The 19,699-nt window shown below is 35.8% G+C and overlaps 1 protein-coding gene across 1 annotated transcript; it reads right to left on the reverse strand.

Annotated features, from left to right (window-relative positions):
• On the reverse strand, positions 11,877–15,035 carry LOC107640149. Its single transcript, XM_016343699.1, has 3 exons — positions 14,955–15,035; positions 14,527–14,830; positions 11,877–12,043 (listed from the first exon to the last, which is right to left on the reverse strand). The coding sequence occupies exons 1-3, from the start codon at positions 15,033–15,035 to the stop codon at positions 11,877–11,879; spliced, it is 552 nt and encodes a 183-aa protein (XP_016199185.1).

The raw sequence follows: 19,699 nt of genomic DNA on the forward strand, positions 1-19,699 counted from the left end.
TTAATTTTTATATTTATTTATTTATTTTCCGTGCCTTAGCAATAGTAACTAAGACCCACGACCACGAGAAAGGGACAGTAACACGTCATCGACGTTTCAATTTATGGAGTTTCTTATGCCTTATTCTAATTAAGCTAATAAGTCTAACCATGATATCGTCATGTTATATTTTATTTCTGATCCGGGTTGCTTTGCCAGTACGAGACAAAATGAGGGTTGTTAAGCCCAACAATAATCATTATTTTGTGGTATCAATATCCTCAATGCACCTCCTTTAAACCTTAGTATATCCTCTACCTAACTAATATTCTCTATTAAAATAATACTTAAGATGCACGCAGAGGCATCATGTAATTAACTAATTCAGTGATGCTCTCTTTCGAGTTTTGCGTTGGATAAATGCTTCCCCGTCGTTTATCATTTGAATAATATTATATGTATTACAAATTTTTATATTACCTTGTAATACTTACAATATACTACTGCAGAAAATGTTTGCCATACTCTTCTTTTTCTAGAAAGATATTTATATGTCTGCATACGTATAGTATATATTCTAAACAATACTTTAGACTTCATATTCATATTTCACATTTTGAATTATTTTATTAGAATCGATTTTATCTTCTGTTCATACTATGGCTTAAAAATAAAAGTCAGGATCCAAGTAATTAATTTAATCCAATTTTACAAAAAATTCAAAAAAGCTTGACAAGTCGCTACACAGATGATGTGAGCTAGCCACATCGGTCAATTAGTCCAATTTATTCGGACACGGGTATCAAAAGCTATATTCAATTCAACGGGTAATTTATATAAATAAAATAATTGAAAAAAATCTTTATGCAAATATAATATTGGCAAATTCCAAACATAAATATAACAAACATAATTATATATAATCTGCGATATTCTTTGGTAGAATCTAAATACACGTAATCTGCTACATTCTGTTGCAGATTACGTTGAGAACTAAGTACTCATAAATCGCTACATTCTGTAGCGATTTATGATCATAGGTGCTGAAGCCTATTCCGCTAGAGGGTACAGTGGATTATGAAGAGAGTGGAAGCTTGGGAACATATTCATGAATACCAGTTACTCGTGATGCAAAATGTACGAAGTTATACAAATACACTCTTCATAAGCAGTAAGCCGTAGAAATATAATAGCCACCAGGCATTAACACTAATACAGATTAAATTACTACATAAGTCATACAAGTGTAATAGTCATACAACGATTAAGAGTTAAAGGAAATAAAAATGTCATAAGTCATACAAATAGGTAGGAACTAACACTAACACTAACATACCAAAGGCACTAACACTAACACCCGAAAATGTAAATTGCTAAATGAGAAAATAAAATTCAAAAAACTAGAAGTTCTACGAACTACCAGCAACGGTGGAGCCTCTCTAAGGGCAAGATCTACGCATGTGCCTAGGCTGTCTGCAGAGCCCGCATCGCTTCGGTCGGTTAGGGTCGGCCTCATCCATGTTGTTCCGGATTCTGGTAGACCTCGGTCGCCCATCACGACAATGCCTCAAGCTAAGATCCAGAATAACGGTTGGACTGCCATAAGGTAGCCAAAGTCCCTCTGGTATTGGCGGCACAAAACCCATCTGGTACACCCTGAACACCTTCTGCATGGTGTAGACTTCGTCGACATAGATAGACCAGTCAAGCCATGACTGGGCACAACATGCAATCGCATGGCAACATGGATAATGGAGATCTTGAAAGTATCCACAGTCGCATGTACGATCCTGAAGGGAAACTCGGTACGTCCCAAGTGAAAAGCTCCCGGTCGGTGTCGTCTCGGCAACGGTGTACTCAGACTGGTGTCTATCGAACAGGGTGACAGTGAAGCACCTGGAGTCTCTCAAGTTGCGCTCCATCGCCTTCATAAAAGACTGGAAAAACTTGGCACCGCTGGCCAACTGAACCTCTGTCGTCTGACCACGAATCACAAACAACTCCGCTAGCCGACCATATGTGGACTTCACAAGGGCGGTAACCAGAAGATTCCGTGTACCCTTCAGAACAGAATTAACATACTCAGATATATTGGTCGTCATGTGACCAAATCGTCTGCCATCATCCTGGTGCTGAGTCCACTTATCGTATTCTATTCTGTTTGTCCAATCACACATTGCCGGATTCTCAGTCCGCATTATATCAAACCAATAATGGAACTCTGCCTCAGTCTTTGCATAAGCAGTGTTCACAAGCAAGCGCTTTGCATCCGTGCCCTTGAAACTGAGTGCGAAGTTAGTTGGAACATGCCGAATACAAAATGCTCGGTACGCATGAGGGGGTAACCACCCACTGTTAGGGTTCTCTAGTGCAGCCTTGATGCCGTTGTGCCTATCTGAGATGACCAGTATTCGCTGTTGCGGAGTCACATGTTGGCGCAGGTTGGTCAGGAAGAAAGACCACGACTCGGCATTTTTCCCCTCCACAAGATTGAAAGCAATAGGCAAGATGTTGGAGTTCCCATCTTGAGCGATGGCCAGGAGCAAAGTCCCTCCATACTTGCCATACAGATGAGTACTGTAACACTCTAATTACCCTATGCCTTACCTCTAGCCGTAAGGCAAATGTTAATCAGAGGTTACGACAATCCTAAGGCTTAATACATATTTATATATAGAAGAAAATAATATATTCTAGAAGCCTGATGAAGGATTAAGCTCAATGACAGAATTACAAAAGCGCGAAACGTTCACACGAAGATAACGCATAAGATACAAGGTATAGGTATAAGAGAATAAAATATATATAAATATAAGAATATAATAATCATAGAGAACTAGTCGCAGCTTGCGGAGTTTAAGCCGACTAGTTACAAATAAAAAAAGATACAGAGCTTTAGAAATTAAAACAGCTTATACAACCTATCTCTCAAATAAGCCTCTAAGGCCATAAAGTTGAATATAAAAAAGGTGAGAGAATACTTGTCACGGCCCAAAATGAGCCATGACTGGCGCTCAGGAAAAAGAGTTCCCTAGCAAGCCTAACAGATTCGAATATAAGATAAATAAAAATGTTACAAATAATTTTTGATAAATTTACACTTTCTAGAATGAATAATTACATAATTGAACAAAAATAAAATAAATAAATATAGATGGATCCTGCCTGTGACATATGGAGCAGATGACGTCTAAGAACTCAACAAGGAATAGAACCCATTGCAGATCATTACTCTTGAATAGAAAAGCTCACATAATCAAATACTTATTCCTGAAAAATATTTTTTAAAAAAGGGGTGAGTTTTGCAACTCAGTGACTAGACAGTACATCTATAATTCACATGAGACCATCTAACCATTATTATGAAAATAATTTTAGTTAGAAAATAATAATTTATATGAATAAGTGAATCAATAAGGGAATTCTCATACAGAAATCAAATTAAATAGTCCACACTTGGGCGGCTCCACCTCTAAGGGTAGCCCTTTCCTCTAGTGTGTCCGTACGGAATAACAGATCCAACGTGTGGCCTACACGTTAGGCTAGCAACGCCACTGCTAGCTGAGGTCTGAGCCAGATGCATCTAGGTTAACGTCAAAACCGCCGTTAACTACGGTTTTCTAATATGAGCCTCCCAAACCAATTCAAAACATATAATTTCAAATACAACCAATCTTTGATCTTTCAAATATATAAGGTATCGAATCAAATCAAATCAGATAATACTTTCTCATCCAAATCAGATTCAATCATATTTTCTCAATCTTAAGGCATTTCAAAATATTTCACAATTCCAAAATAAGTGAATACCAACAAAATTTCAATGCTTCAAAAATACATATTCAAATAAAATCAAATGCTTTAAAATAATATAAAACTTCTTCAAACATACATATAGTCTCATAAAAATATATAGTCTCATGTGCATATTAAAATGAGTTTAACAAGGATAAGCATTTAGTTCTAATAAATCAATTTAAAATCATTTGATAATAATCTTTGTAGGTATAACTAAGTTCAAGCACCGTATATCCAAATAATTATAGACGTAAAGTCAAATAATTATAAATGTAAAGTCTACTCACAACGTGGTCCTAAGAGATCGAAGAGACCAAAACCGAAGTGCGAAATTAACGGGTGAGGAGGATTAATGTAGAATGAAATGAAGAGTCACAGGATTTGGACCGGGCAGCGGAAAGTTGCGGCTGCAACAACAGCAGCATCCATTTCTTATTGCAACGTCAATGATCATAGCACCCAGAGAAACTATTGGATTCAAATTGAATGGAAGACAACAAGAAATAGTGCTGGAAAATCCAAGGCAAAGCAGAGGTTCAATAAAATCAGAATGGCAGGATACGGAAGTGAAACAGATTCAAGGGAAAATAGCGAACCAGAACGGCAACAATGGCAGCGGATAGCTCGACGGCAGCAAGGAGGTACGGCGGCAAGGTGGCAGTGCTGCTTCTTCTCCCTCACGAACTCGCCTCCTTCTCCCTCCTCTGTTCGCGGCTCACGGCGCGTGGTAACAACTTTATCAACGGTGATGCAGTAGTGGTGAGGGAACGGCGGTCTCCGACGGCATGCTAGGCAGCAACCAGGCGTGACAGAGCTGGTGGCGTCCTCTCCTCCATCGCGTTTCCCGCGGTGGCAGCTCTCTGCCTCAACGTCTCACTCTCTCCCCTCTTCGTCAGCGCCGGCGGCGACACGTGGGACGGCGGCTCCACGGCGGTAAGGCGCGACGCCGGTGTGCTCCAAGGTGACGGCAGTGATGGTGGACAGCCTCCCTCTCTTCTCTTTTCCGTTCCCTCACTCTCCCCTTTCTCTTTTCTTTGCTTCCGTTACTTCTCCCTCTTTCTCTGAATTGTGTGTGTGTATGTGTGTAAGAGGGAGGGTGTGAGATTTATTTTGAGATTAGGGTTAGGGTTTAGTTTGGGAAAAAGGAGAGTAAGGGTATTGTATGGATTTTACATTCTACCCTCCTTACAAAAATTTTCACCCTCAAAAATTCAAAAATTGATATAATCTGCAAAACTTTACATAGTTTTAGCACTTTACCAAGCATGAGAAAGAAGTATAACGAGGTGCAGAAGTTACAAGATAGGTTTCTGTTAAAACGATGTGATTAGCTTTCACCTACTCTTGTTCCCTTGACAACTTAGATATACATAGTACTTTTCACTTAGTTTGTCAATCTCCTCAAAATACACTTTTACTTCATAATCTCTTGGTTCTGGTGTACATCTGCTTGGTAGTAGCCGGTCTTACGTCAAGCCTTAGAATTACGACTTTCTGAACTTCAACATCGATAAGTTGTGTCCTAACAAACTAACGTATTACTTACTATATCTAGGAATCACACGAGACCGAAACAAGCTCAGGTTTACTCAAAAGGATACAAAACCTGGGAAGAGAAGAGCAAACATCACAGATGGTGTTTGCACGAATGTAGAAGGATGCTTAAGATTGCAATTAAGCAATGCTGTATAGAAATAATTAAGTGTGCCAGAAAGAGTCAATCGCATCTTAACAAGGAAATCTGAATCAAAAAACTTTAATAGTAACAATTAAAGAAAATATGGTATATTAGGTCAAAACAAGTTCAGGTTGAATCAAAGAAGTACAAAGTTCACAAAAAGAGGTTAACCAAAATCAATGGCTATTTTTACAAAGATTTAAATGGATGATTAAGGATACAATCAGGCAAGACAAGAATCAAATCAAAAAAAAGTTTTTCCAAAGAAGATCTGGAACAAGAATTCGAGGAGAATATTAGAAGATATGATGTATCATAGTAAAGCAAGTTCAAATTACATCAAGGAGTTACATAGTTCACGTAAAGGAATGCAATGTCAGCACCTGTGTTGTCAAGAATATATGGTATGGCCAAAAGCATGATCAGATTGAGATATGCATAAGATGTAGGACATGAAATAAAATAATCAAATTTCATTTCAACAAGAATTAAAACAAGGAACTCCCGATACGAAATATAGAAGAAAGAACGATACGTCAAATCACGTGGCATGATTATAGCGCATACTCAACACAAACTATCCCAAGAAGTACACCTAATGTTCCCAAACATAACAATTACCATTACTTGGATAAAGAAATGAAGGAGTTTAGAAGAACTATTCCTTGCAGGTTATAAATTCTACCCCTTTGTATGCACCGTACTCAATAATCAGACCACAAGATGTGACAACGCTAGATAGAATATAGATTTTTTTCCCAACAAAACTAGAAAACAAGCAAAACAAAATAAAGTCCAGCATAACAATATCATCATAGCATAAAAGGTTTTAGGGCATAAGTAAATGTTGAAATCATCGAAAAAGCTTCATAATATTCTTCATTAACATCATCAAGACTTTAAAAATGCCAAAATGATGAGTATTGCAAATAATTGAAAGAGCATATTAGAAAAAAGGACATAGATGTTACACCAAAAATTAGAAACTAGTATATAAAAAATGGTATCACCTAAAAATTTTTACTTTTAAACATCAACAACAATAACGAAACAAAATATTCAAACACAATCAATCAAAGTATAGTAATAAAGAAAATATTTAGAACGAGCAAAGGTAACATAAAAAGATGAATCAACTAAAAATAGAAAACACATGAAAAGAAAAGAAAATATTGACAATTTTATGCCTCCACACTCAAGTTATGATCAATCCATACCCATAATTTTTCAGGTCAACAAGTTATAATGAAATAACTCAAGATTAAACCCATTGACTCAAAATGAATCCATCAGTTTCTTTAGAGTTTAGACATCCACAATCTTCATACATTGCAAACAAGCACCAAAGTTGTCCTAAAATTAAAAAATAATAAAAAAAAATTTTAACAATGCCTACTTTATAATACTCCGTGAATATAATAAGGAGAAAAACTCATAAAAAGAATTTGTTAAACTTTAAAGAATTAGGTATCCAATCTTTTCCATCTGAAATCGCCAGAAATTCTTTCCAATATCTAAGACCTACGATCTCAATCTCACGAACCCAGAAAACCAATCTCTCCAAATCTCTGAGAATAATGACAATAGTTGAGAACAGAGGAATTTTCAAAAACAAAGCAAGGGTTAAGAAAATTTTCGAGTTTCAAATCTTAGCCAAAAAGCAAAGTTCATCACCAAAAGAATAAAAGACAAATATCACCAAAACAAATAAAATTATAAGAGCTGATTCTAACACACCCTCATCCATACATAAACAAAATTTTTGTCATGATAATACGCATAAAATATGTTGTTTGAGCTACCCTTTAGTAAGGCATTCACGTCTAAATGTAATCCACTGTTGCAACAATGAAATCAAAGCATAGCACATAATTATTAAAAGACACAGACACAAACACATCAGATGTGGTGTGCACTTCTAAAATCAGACCAATAAAATTATTTCGACTTTCAATTTCAAAATCATGAACATGATCATAAAAATTCACTTGAAAGCACGAAGTCATTTCGACATGATCACGAAAAAAAGTTTCTTAATCTAACTAATGATAAACTTGAAAAGCATAAAGGTAGTATGATAGAAAGCCTTTTGATATTTACTTCCATCTAAATAATATGGAAAGGATCCTATTAAATAGATGGAAAATTGTGTGAACCAATAAAACAATATATGTAAGCATCCAAAAATTAAATAATTTCTCTCCTTGTTCCTCAATTTAAGTCTCTGCTAAGTTAGCTCTCACCTCTTTTTTTTTTTCATGCACATTAACAAATAACAGTTCATACTTATATATAATCCAAAGGTAGGAACGTGTATGAATTTAGGAACAATGTCTTCTTTTTTTTTGCACCTACACCCAAAGAGAACTTGAAACACGCTATTTTGGAACTGACCATATTTCTATCAATCTATTTTTCCTTGTTTGTGTACGAAACCATTTTTCTTGAACACATTTTAGATATATAACTCCATAAACATCAAACTAGCAAGGAGAAAACAAAACAATGTTCAATCAGGACCATACATAGTAGAAGCATACAATTAGAAGCAATCATCTAAAATTCACATAACCCCTTATCAATCTAGCCACACAAATTGTTCCTGAAAACCCAGTAGCTGCTGAATATACTCCTTCATTTGTTGTCATCATTTCAAAAGCCTTAACCTCTCCATTCAAGTATCATATATTTCATAAAAATCTCTTGAAATAACTAACTTCTTTCACAAACATCACATTTCGCAAAAATCATCAGAATTCAGTAACAATAGAAAAATCATAGAACATAATCACAATAATTCTATGACAGAAAAATCATGTCCAACAACACAATACTATAATAAAACCAGATCATCAAATTAGAAAAATTCAAACAAACTTCTAAATCGAAAAGATCTTCGATCCATCTAACTAGTCACCCAAATAATTCTCTATCCCTAAACAGATAAAATCACCAGTTCGCCAAACAACAATAACACTCCATTATATGTTCATCACAGAGTTCTTCTCCTTGAAAAATTGAATAACAGTTTTCAAAATTCTTAATTTGAAACAAAAGGATCACAAGCAACTCAAAATTTAGTCATAACTTCAAAGATTATCAACATAAAAGAAAAATTCAGATATCGCTTATCAAGTCCAAAACAAAGCATCTCGTTTAGTAACTCAATGAATTCATGCAATCCAAAATTTCAAATACAGCTCTATAAAGGAATTAGATAGTAATTCAAAGCAAACACCGATCGGATCTTCTAAGTAATTCATGAAATATTGACATCAGGAATCATAGAGAACAACACAAAGACGAAAAAGATTAAAGCATGCATTCACAAAATCGGAAAAGGTTAGAACTAGCTACAAGGCAGGAATCGCGAACCGGAACCGAAACTGAAACTATTGCAAAAATACGTTCGAGAAAATCTAGCAAAGGATAGGGCAAGATTGGGCACAAAAGGACAAGAGTAGTAAGAAGTGGCAGAGGACAGATGATCACAGTAACCAGAAGACAACAATGACATAGAAGACAAAGAGGACATTCCTATAGGCCTTTTATAGTGCCACAATTTGTACAAATAGGTGTGCTTCTATTTATACAATTGTGATCCTACCATAGGACACTTGCTCCATATTACACAGCTTAAACCTAAGCTCTGATACCACTCTGTCACGGTCCAAAATGAGCCATGACTGGCGCTCAGGAAAAAGAGTTCCCTAGCAAGCCTAACAGATTCGAATATAAGATAAATAAAAATGTTACAAATAATTTTTGATAAATTTACACTTTCTAGAATGAATAATTACATAATTGAACAAAAATAAAATAAATAAATATAGATGGATCCTGCCTGTGACATATGGAGCAGATGACGTCTAAAAACTCAACAAGGAATAGAACCCATTGCAGATCATTACTCTTGAATAGAAAAGTTCACATAATCAAATACTTATTCCTGAAAAATATTTTTAAAAAAAGGGGGTGAGTTTTGCAACTCAGTGACTAGACAGTACATCTATAATTCACATGAGACCATCTAAACATTATTATGAAAATAATTTTAGTTAGAAAATAATAATTTATATGAATAAGTGAATTAATAAGGGAGTTCTCATACAGAAATCAAATCAAATAGTCCACACTTGGGCGGCTCCACCTCTAAGGGTAGCCCTTTCCTCTAGTGTGTCGTACGGAATAACAGATCCAACGTGTGTCCTACAGGTTAGGCTAGCAATGCCACTGCTAGCAGAGGTCTGAGCCAGATGCATCTAGGTTAACGTCATAACCACCGTTAACTACGGTTTTCTAATACGAGCCTCCCAAACCAATTCAAAACATATAATTTCAAATACAACCAATCTTTGATCTTTCAAATATATAAGGTATCGAATCAAATCAAATCAGATAATACTTTCTCATCCAAATCATATTCAATCATATTTTCTCAATCTTAAGGCATTTCAAAATATTTCACAATTCCAAAATAAGTGAATACCAACAAAATTTCAATGCTTCAAAAATACATATTCAAATAAAATCAAATGCTTTAAAATAATATAAAACTTCTTCAAACATACATATAGTCTCATAAAAATATATAGTCTTATGTGCATATTAAAATGAGTTTAACAAGGATAAGCATTTAGTTCTAATAAATCAATTAGTAAAACTAATTTAAAATCATTTGATAATAATCTTTGTAGGTATAACTAAGTTCAAGCACCGTATATCCAAATAATTATAGACATAAAGCCAAACAATTATAAATGTAAAGTCTATGCACAACGTGCTCCTAAGAGACCGAAGAGACCAAAACCGAAGTGCAAAATTAACGGGTGAGGAGGATCAATGTAAAATGAAATGAAGAGTCACAGGATTTGGACCGGGCAGCGGAAAGTTGCAACTGCAACAACAGCAGCATCCATTTCTTATTGCAACGTCAATGATCATAGCACCCAGAGAAACTATTGGATTCAAATTGAATGGAAGACAACAAGAAATAGTGCTGGAAAATCCAAGGCAAAGCAGAGGTTCAATAAAATCAGAATGGCAGGATGCAGAAGTAAAATAGATTCAAGGGAAAATAGCGAACCAGAACGGCAACAATGGTAGCGGACAGCTCGACGGCAGCAAGGAGGTACGGCGGCAAGGTGGCAGCGCTGCTTCTTCTCCCTCACGAACTCGCCTCCTTCTCCCTCCTCTGTTCGCGACTCACGGCGGCGGCAACAGCTTTATCAACGGCGACGCAACAATGGTGAGGGAACGGTGGTCTCCGACGGCATGCTAGGCAGCAACCAGGAGTGACAGAGCTGGTGGCGTCCTCTCCTCCATCGCGTTTCCCGCGGCGGCAGCTCTCTGTCTCAACGTCTCACTCTCTCCCCTCTTCGTCAGTGCCGGCGGTGACACGTGGGACAGTGGCTCCACGACGGTGAGGCGCGACACCGGCGTGCTCCAAGGCAACGGCAGTGACGGTGGACAGCCTCCCTCTCTTCTCTTCTCCGTTCCCTCACTCTCCCATTTCTCTTTTCTTCACTTCCGTTTCTTCTCCCTCTTTCTCTGAATTGTGTGTGTGTATGTGTGTAAGAGGGAGGGTGTGAGATTTATTTTGAGATTAGGGTTAGGGTTTAGTTTGGGAAAAAGGAGAGTAAGGGTATTGTAGGGATTTTACAATACTATGACGAAAGTAAAACATAATTAAACAAGGAACGAACCATACTCCGCTCTGTCACCATATCCGTAAAAAACAACAACAAAGTATGGAATGAGAACCGGAGGTTTTCAGTATGGTAACAGTGCCCAATGATGTAAGATGTAAGGCTCCGGGACGTCGAAGGCAATAGTAGAACTTCACATCACATACTGATATTCAAGCTTAGCACCAATAAATAAATAAAGGACTTAAACCATAAACCGGGTTATCTAAACTTAGGGAGAATTCTAACTAAACTAGTCACACCGCTGTATCCCACAGCCCTCGCCAACCTACCCTCCGTGCGATCCCATCGTCACCGCCTACCTAACCTCCTCAGCATCAGACAATCACAATTAATGCAAACAAGTAAAACACAGATAATATTCATATACAACAAGTAGTTGAAGAAGTAGGTAGGCATATTATACAATTAGGCAAACTCAAGTAAACAAAGCAAGCAAGCATATAGAAGATGCACATGATGAATGTCTGCCCTATTGGCTGTGATATCACATGTCGGTTAATGCCAAACCCGACCGAAAATCCGGTCGACAACTCCCGGATTAGTCTCTCTATTGCGCATAAGGAGGAAAATTCTGAGGGAGAGTGCCCTACCACCTTCTCCTTTCAGAGGAAAATATTCTGAAGGAGCGTGCCCTACCACCTTCCTCTGGTTGTCGCATGATTCCGTGGGTTAGTGCCCTACCACCTTGCAATCAGAGAGAAGTCGCATTTTCAGGAGGAATAGTTCCAAGGGTTGAGTGCCCTACCACCTTCTCCTTTCAGAGGCAAATATTCTGAGGGAAAGTGCCCTACCACCTTCCTCTGGTTGCGAGAAATATGAGTGAGAAGTCCATCTTTAACTCTCACATCCGAACGTAGGCGGGATACTGCCACAGCCTCTACGACGGAGAACAATACAAATTGTAATCACATATTCAATCTCAGAGGCTACTCCTCTTAACACTTCCACTCATACTCATCACAACCATCATCAAGTCATAAGTTCCATTCCAAACTCTTAGTTCATCAATTTCTCAAGTCATTGTCAACAATCACCATATGCACCACTCTTCCTTCTCTCTCGACTAACTCATCCGCAATACACCATAATCCTAAACCTCCGTTTGCTAACTTTTTAAAGGAAAACCCAACTTAAAACCTTAGGACTTTTCCCATATTTCAATGCTCTAAAATAAGCCCAAGAGTCTTAAAATGGTGTTATAGAAGCTTACAACCTTGTCGGGAGGTGAAATAGTTGAAAACAAAGTTTAAAATTATAAAACAGGGCGTGTACGTCCGCGCAGAGGTGTGCGGGCGCACGCCCAGGAAGATTTTGAAAGTGTGTGTACGCATAGGGGTGTGCGTATGCACAGGTACTAAAATATACAAGCCTGTTCACTCACACAAGTTGTGCGAGCGCCCCAACAGACGACCCTTCCCGACTTGTGCGTGCGCATAGGGCTGTGCGTCCGCACAAGTCATAATTCTTCATTGATGTGCGTGCGCACAACCTATACTAGCGCTGCCACAAGAGCCCTTTCCCTTACCTGTGTGTACGCACAGGTCTGTGCGTCTGCACAGAATAACATTTTTGTAGGGTTGTGCGTGCGCACATATCAGAAAATCCTGAAATTCTGCAACTTTGCGGAATTTCATATTTTCAACACCAATTTTGAATGATAATTACTTCCTCTACAAAATTCCAAATTTTGCAAACTTTATATCAAATCGAAGGGTTTTCAATAATCTTCAAATATAAACCAAATTTAACAAATTTTGAAAATCGAGGCAAAAGTTATGATTAGGCCAAGTTCACCAAAAATCCTTTTTCACCCAAAACCTCAAATCCTCAAATTTAACCATCTCTCAATTCAAAACCAAACCAAACCATATCCAACCATCATAAACCACTACTACATACAATATCTTATCATTTCACATCATCCTCCTCAATTTTACACCTAAATTACTCAACCATTATACCATATCTCACTACTAAATCCATAATTTCCTACTTAAACATAAATCCACACTCATAATCATAATCAACCAACAACAACCTGAACTACCAAAACAAATCCTCATAAATTCTAATAATCATTATCAAACTCTATCCATCATTAGCCAAATCCATCATAAAGCTCATCAACACCAATGATACCCAACAATGCTCAACAACCACAATAACCAATAATCAAACATCATCATCAATATATGTCATTTATAATCATAATCATCAATATCTTTTATTCCAACCCACGATAAACATTTTTCATTAACTCATCATCTAAATTATGAAAATTCTCATTATCCATCAATAATTTCATACGCCAACAATTAACATCAATTCATATATAATTACTCATACACCCACAACATTCAATCCTATCTTAGGGTCAACTAGCCTAAGTGTCCAGAAACATTACATATTACATAAAGAAAACTGAAACCATACCTTGGCCGATTCCCAAGCGCACCAAACATCAAAACGAAGCCACCAAGCTTGATCCAAAGCCTCAACCAACTCCAACAAACACCAAAGCTCAAACTAACAACACATATATCACCAAAATCAAAACCTAAGATACATAAAATAACTAAACACAAGGGTTTAGTGGAACCTTAGCTTACCCAACATGATTAGGGGTAAAATTCAACATTTACCCGCTACTAGAGATCACCTAAATAACCAAAACCACAAAATCTACTCAAAATCATAACCTCAAAATCGCAGAAATATAGGGCACAAAACTGGAAAGAGACACAATTTCTTACCAGGTTTCTTTAGATAGAAACGTAAAACTCGACAAGAGCTTTGCGTGGCTGCAAACGGCTCATCAATCGGAGCTCCGGATCAAAAGTTATGGCTCCCGAAAGATGGAGGTGAATAGTGACATTCCCCTCTTCTCCTCTCATCTCCAATCTGCGCCCCTCTCTCTCAAATTAGGCCAAAATGAGCTGAATGCTCATTAATTGGCCTTATATATGTTGGACCTTGGACCCGGTTTGGGTCCGGTCCAATCCGTTAGCGATTTGGGTCCGTTTGGTCCACTTTGGGGCAAAACCTTTAAGATTAGTGCCCGATCTTCAATTCTAAATTATTTTTTTCTCCTTTCAAAATAATAAATCAATCTTCAAAATATTATTTTCCAAAATACGTGGTACTAGACAGTCTAGAGCCGGTACTGCCAGCTTAAGTGTCAGTACGCATTTTTACAAAAACTTTTCAAAAGAAATACATTTCCCAGCTCAGAAAAATTCATTGAAATTAAATTTCACATTTTCATTTTCAAATTAAAACTTCTAAATTTTGAATCTATTCCGGCACTAAAATTATTTTATTAAAACGGTTTTACGTGAAAATGTGGGTTATTACAAGTACCATCTATGCTGACCAATGGTTTGCAATGTCGGAAAGCTTCAACATAAGGAGAAAACGTCCAGAAAAGACGATGAAAGTACACGGTTAAGTCATCCATGTCATCATTGACTCGAACCGGAGACGTTTTCAACAAGGCTACTGTCCCCTCCATGGTAGACTGCACACCAAGTATCCAACGAGGTAGCTCGGCATATGACTCTTTCCAGTCCCCGTATATCTGTGCTACCGCCTTCTGTTTTGCCAACCACGTCTTCCTGTAAGTTGGCTTGAACCCGTACGTTCCTTCAGTAGCTTCTTGCAACACCTTTATCGATAATGCCACATTAGCTCGAACCAGAGGAAAGATCTTCGCACAGATCACGTGATAATCAAGTTGTTGGTGGTCGCTTGATATCGATGTAGCCAAGCATGTGTGTGGTCCGTTGTACCGTCGAACCTCCTAGGTTCCCTTCCGCGCTCGAAGGCTGATGCGAATCATCCACGTGCAACCCTTCCCGAACTCCTTGCATCTCCCATGGTACTTAAGATGATCTGACTCCATCACTCTGTACTCAACACCGCACCGAATGCTGTAATCCTTTACAGTAAGCACAACTTCCTCCTTACTGTGGAAAGATTGGTCAACTTGAAATTCAGCTACAGAATTTCCCTCGTGCAACCCTTGACCCCCAAAGGTTGGTGCTGACTCGTCGGTTGGCCGATGGCTTCCAGGTCCAGGGTAGAATAATGTGCAGGTTGCTCATGTGTGCCAGCACTTGACGGTGGTTGACATGTTGCTGGGTTTGTCGGAATTTTATCATCGCTGTCCCCTCCAATGTCAGCAGGCTCTTCGTCGAAATCATCCTCTAGCATCGCATTTTCAACCCGATCCGGTTCCCCATCACGTCCTGCATCTAGAGATGGATGAGTTGAGGTGAATACCCCAATTGGACCAGCTGGCCGATACTCCAACAAACACTCAGGTGCAACGACGGGCATAGAGGTGGAGGCACCCCCCCCCATCGTGGTTGACTGAGGGTTTGGCGCAGATGTCCCAGAACTATCGATCCCATGTGCCAACTTCGCAAACAACTCGTGTATCCTCACTTTCGGAAAACTCCGACGATAATGAAACAACACCTGCATATCTTCATCTGATCGTAACACGAATGCTTTATATTGCACGCCGGTTGACACAACCGCAATAGGAATCTTGTAGAACAGCTTCTTCACCCACTTTGTGCCACCCGCGCCCAACTTCTACAATATACTGCTCTTCAGATCCAATAGTGTATCAGACGACCTGATGAAAACACTTAGCGGTTCTCTATCTGTAAACTTCATACCGTGCCTCTTATTCTTTTTTATTTTTTCAGAAGAGTGCACTAACACCAAAAAGCTCTCATCACTCTCCATTCCTCAAGTTATGAATGAATGAAAATGACACTCTACACAACTTGCTGGGTATATATAGGCATTTTCGTTGCTTCTACTCTCTTCATAATCCGTTACACCCTCTAGCGGAATAGGCTTCAGCACCGTATGATCATAAACCGCTACAGGGTATAGCGGTTTATGAGTACTTAGTTCTCAATGTAATTCGCGACAGGGTGAAGCGGATTACGTGCATTTAGATTCTACTAGAGGATGTCGCGGATTACATATAATTGTGTTTATTGCATTTGCGTTTGGAGTTTGTCAATGTTATATTTACGTAAAAGTTTCCCTTAATAATTTTATTTATGTAAATTGCCCCAATTCAACTTGCATGACAAGTAAAACTTTATCAAATTACTATAGATATTCGTCCACAACCTACTTTAAATATGGAATAACTACTCAAATATTAGAGGAAAAATTGCCCACTATTCTAAATAACGAAACTTGAAAATGATGGCCACTAACCACTTACTTCTATAAATACATCACTTAATTCTGGTATTTTTTAATTTCAATTTATTTAAAATTTATCTAAAATTCTTGTTAGCTTAAGTATCAAAATACTTTATAAGTACTTCATCGTTATCTATTTGAAGACGACAAATAACTTCATTCTTCTAATGAATAAGTCGTAGCTAAAATTTAAAATAATCTGGACCTCACATCTAGACACAAATCACTCTAATTCTAGATATTCTATTAAAATATTTATTTATTTATTTATTTATTTTTCTTGTTTATTTTGAATAAAACAAAATAAAGTTGTGAAATTGGTGATCACATAATTATTTATTTATTGTTTTTTTCTTAACTGATGTCCTTGATATCAGCCATAGCATGGTTTTACTGAGTTATATATATCAATGGTTGTTGATTAATGATTCTTTCAAAGATGCGGTAAAATGCAATAAAACTCTCTTGAGACATATACAGTATCCTATCTTATAACATGTTTTGTTTAAAGTATTCTTTATATGAATTTAAATCCTCTAAGTAAAAAAATAAATAAATAATAGAATGATAAATTCATTACTATTAAATTCATCAGCTAATAAAACTGCAAGAGTACATAAAGAGTATGTAAAGATAAAGAATATTTTATGATGTATTTTGTTAAATTGAATTTATGAATCATGAGACTTTTTTATTATTCTCATGAGCTAAAGTGAAAGAGTGGTTTAATAATCATATATAGTTAAAGCACACATTGTTAGGGGAAAAATAATTATTCACCGCATAGAAGTTATTTTTCCATACAAGTCCATACAAGTCATTTTATCCTAATTCACCTCACGCGCTTCTTAATCTAACTAACTTTTCAATCAATGCGTGAATATATAACTGCCTTTTTCGAAAGGATTTCGTTTTTATTTTCGAATTTTCTCAACGTTTTCGATCTACGTTCTCTTCCATCTCTGCGTTCTCTACGTTTTTGAAATCAAGCTCTAAAACCAGTTTTGAACAGTTATCTCATTATTGACGATAATGAATAATTCAAGTTCAGATTGTCAATTGAATTAGAACGAAGTTGATTATTGTTTTGAATCCAATCAAGTGGCTAAGGTGTGGTTCAATTCTAGTTAATGTTTTCGTTAGTAGTTTATGATTCTGCAGGTGAATAATGTTATTTTTGTTTGTGAAAATTGTTGTTTATCGTTGATGGTTTAAATTGAATGTAATGTAAAAGTTCTGCATTAAAGAAAATATTTTTCTGTATTTACAACAAATTTGAGTGTAACATGAAAATATTTGAGTGTATTGTTTAAGAATTTTCGGTGTATATGTGCTGATAAGTTCTACATAATTCAAAACTCTATTTCTTCCTCCTCCTCATCTTCTGCTAATTCTTCTTTTTCATCATCATCACAATCTTCTTCTTATTTTTTTTTTCTTATTCATCTTTTTTTTTTGTTTTATCTTCTCAAGTTTCTTCTATTGTTTTACTCTCATAAAAAGAATAAAAACAAAATAAATCAAAAAAAGAAGAAGAAGAAACACATAATGGTATAAAATTACTTAGAAGAGGATAAACTTACATTCATTCAACTAAAAGAAAGAAAGAAATAAGAAAAAAAAGAAGGAAAAATATGCAGCATTAGAGAAAATATTTTTCTATATTTGCAGCAAATTTGGGTATAACACGAAAATATTTGGGTGTAACACAAAGATATTTGAGTGTATTGTTTAAGAATTTTTGGTATATGTGTGCTGATAAGTTCTGCATAATTCAAAACTCTTCCTCTTCCTCCTCCTCATCTTATGCTTCTTCTTTTTCTTTTTTCATCATCATCACCATCTTCTTCTTCTTTTTTTCTTATTCATCTTTTCCTTTTTGTTTTACCTTCTCAAGTTTCTTTTTGTTTTACTCTCTTAACAAGAATAAAAACAAAAAAAAATCAAATAACGAAGAAGAAGAAACACTTAATGCTGCAAAATTACTTAGAAGAGGATGAACTTAATTACATTCATTCAACTAAAAGAAAGAAAGAAAGAAAGAAAAAAGAAGAAAAAAATGCAGCATTAGAAGAAATATTTTTCTGTATTTGCAGTAAATTTGGGTGTAACACGAAGATATTTGAGTGTATTGTTTAAGAATTTTCGGTGCATGTGTGCTGATAAGTTCTGCATAATTCAAAACTCTTCATCTTTCTCTTCCTCATCTTCTGCTGCTTCTTCTTCATCTTTTTATTTCATTTTCTCATAATTCGTTCTTTTCGAATTCAACTTCACAATTTCACTTTTCGCAACGATTTTCAGACATTTTTATCCTTGTTTGAATTTTGAACGTTGCAGTTTTGATTGACGGAAAATAACTGTTTTTGTTATTCAAGAGTTAGGAAAGTGCGTGTTTACACACAATCTAAATTGAATGTCATTTTTATTAGATTTAGACCAACTTATATGAACTTGTATACTAAAAAAACTTATATATATAGTATTATTCGAAAAAAAAAAAAAACTAGATACACCGACTTAATTATAAATTAAAGAGGCTTCGTTTAGTCGTTGTATTTACGTATAAAATATTTTTCAAATATTCATTTAACACGTATGTTTTTATGGTTGATTATATTTTAATAAAAATTAATTTGTTTCAAAATATGCTTAATTAGACACGCTTAACTACAACTAAATATTAACAGGTCTAACGTTAGTTTCTTTGCCTATATTTTCTAAATAAATTTTAAAATATGTACAAACTTATTAATATAAAAAATTATTTAAAATAATTTATATAATTTGAAAAGTATTAAAAATATTGAAAAAAATAGTTTGTACACATTAATATCAACAAAACATAACACATTATTGTAATTTATCAAAAACATTCCTTACATTTTAGAATTACTAATATATTGTCGTGTCTTGTATTTGTGTTTGAAACACTCCAAAGATCATTTAATTTTGTCGAAATACTAAATGTTGGGTATGTCTAAAACGAGCTCAACAATTATGTACTTATTGAATGAGCCACATTTATATAGGTCATTAGATCTTATTAGATGAAAATTAAAGGCTAATATAAAAAAAAGAGTATTAGTGGACTTTAATAAATATAGAATATCCTAGTACATAAATAAATGCTCTAAATGGCAATACTTTAATACACAATACTTTAAACGGCAACATAATTTTTTTATTCTTAAATAATTAAATATAAAATATATGAATATTTTTTATTTAATAAAATTAATTATTATGCAAAATTTTTTTATAATATTAAAAAATTATATTAAAATAATATTTTAAACTA

This window comes from Arachis ipaensis, chromosome B05 (genome assembly GCF_000816755.2).
Source record: "Arachis ipaensis cultivar K30076 chromosome B05, Araip1.1, whole genome shotgun sequence".
Classification (NCBI taxonomy): Eukaryota; Viridiplantae; Streptophyta; class Magnoliopsida; order Fabales; family Fabaceae; genus Arachis; species Arachis ipaensis.

Bases quoted from the DNA above. Each gene is read 5' to 3' on its own strand.
- LOC107640149 (XM_016343699.1), bottom strand. From the start codon at position 15,035: ATGCAAGGAGTTCGGGAAGGGTTGCACGTGGATGATTCGCATCAGCCT. The intron at 14,831-14,954 runs GTACAACGGACC...TTATCGATAAAG, and splicing joins GGAACCTAGGAGGTTCGACG to GTGTTGCAAGAAGCTACTGA. The intron at 12,044-14,526 runs GTACTTGTAATA...TCTCCGTCGTAG, and splicing joins ACCATTGGTCAGCATAGATG to AGGCTGTGGCAGTATCCCGC.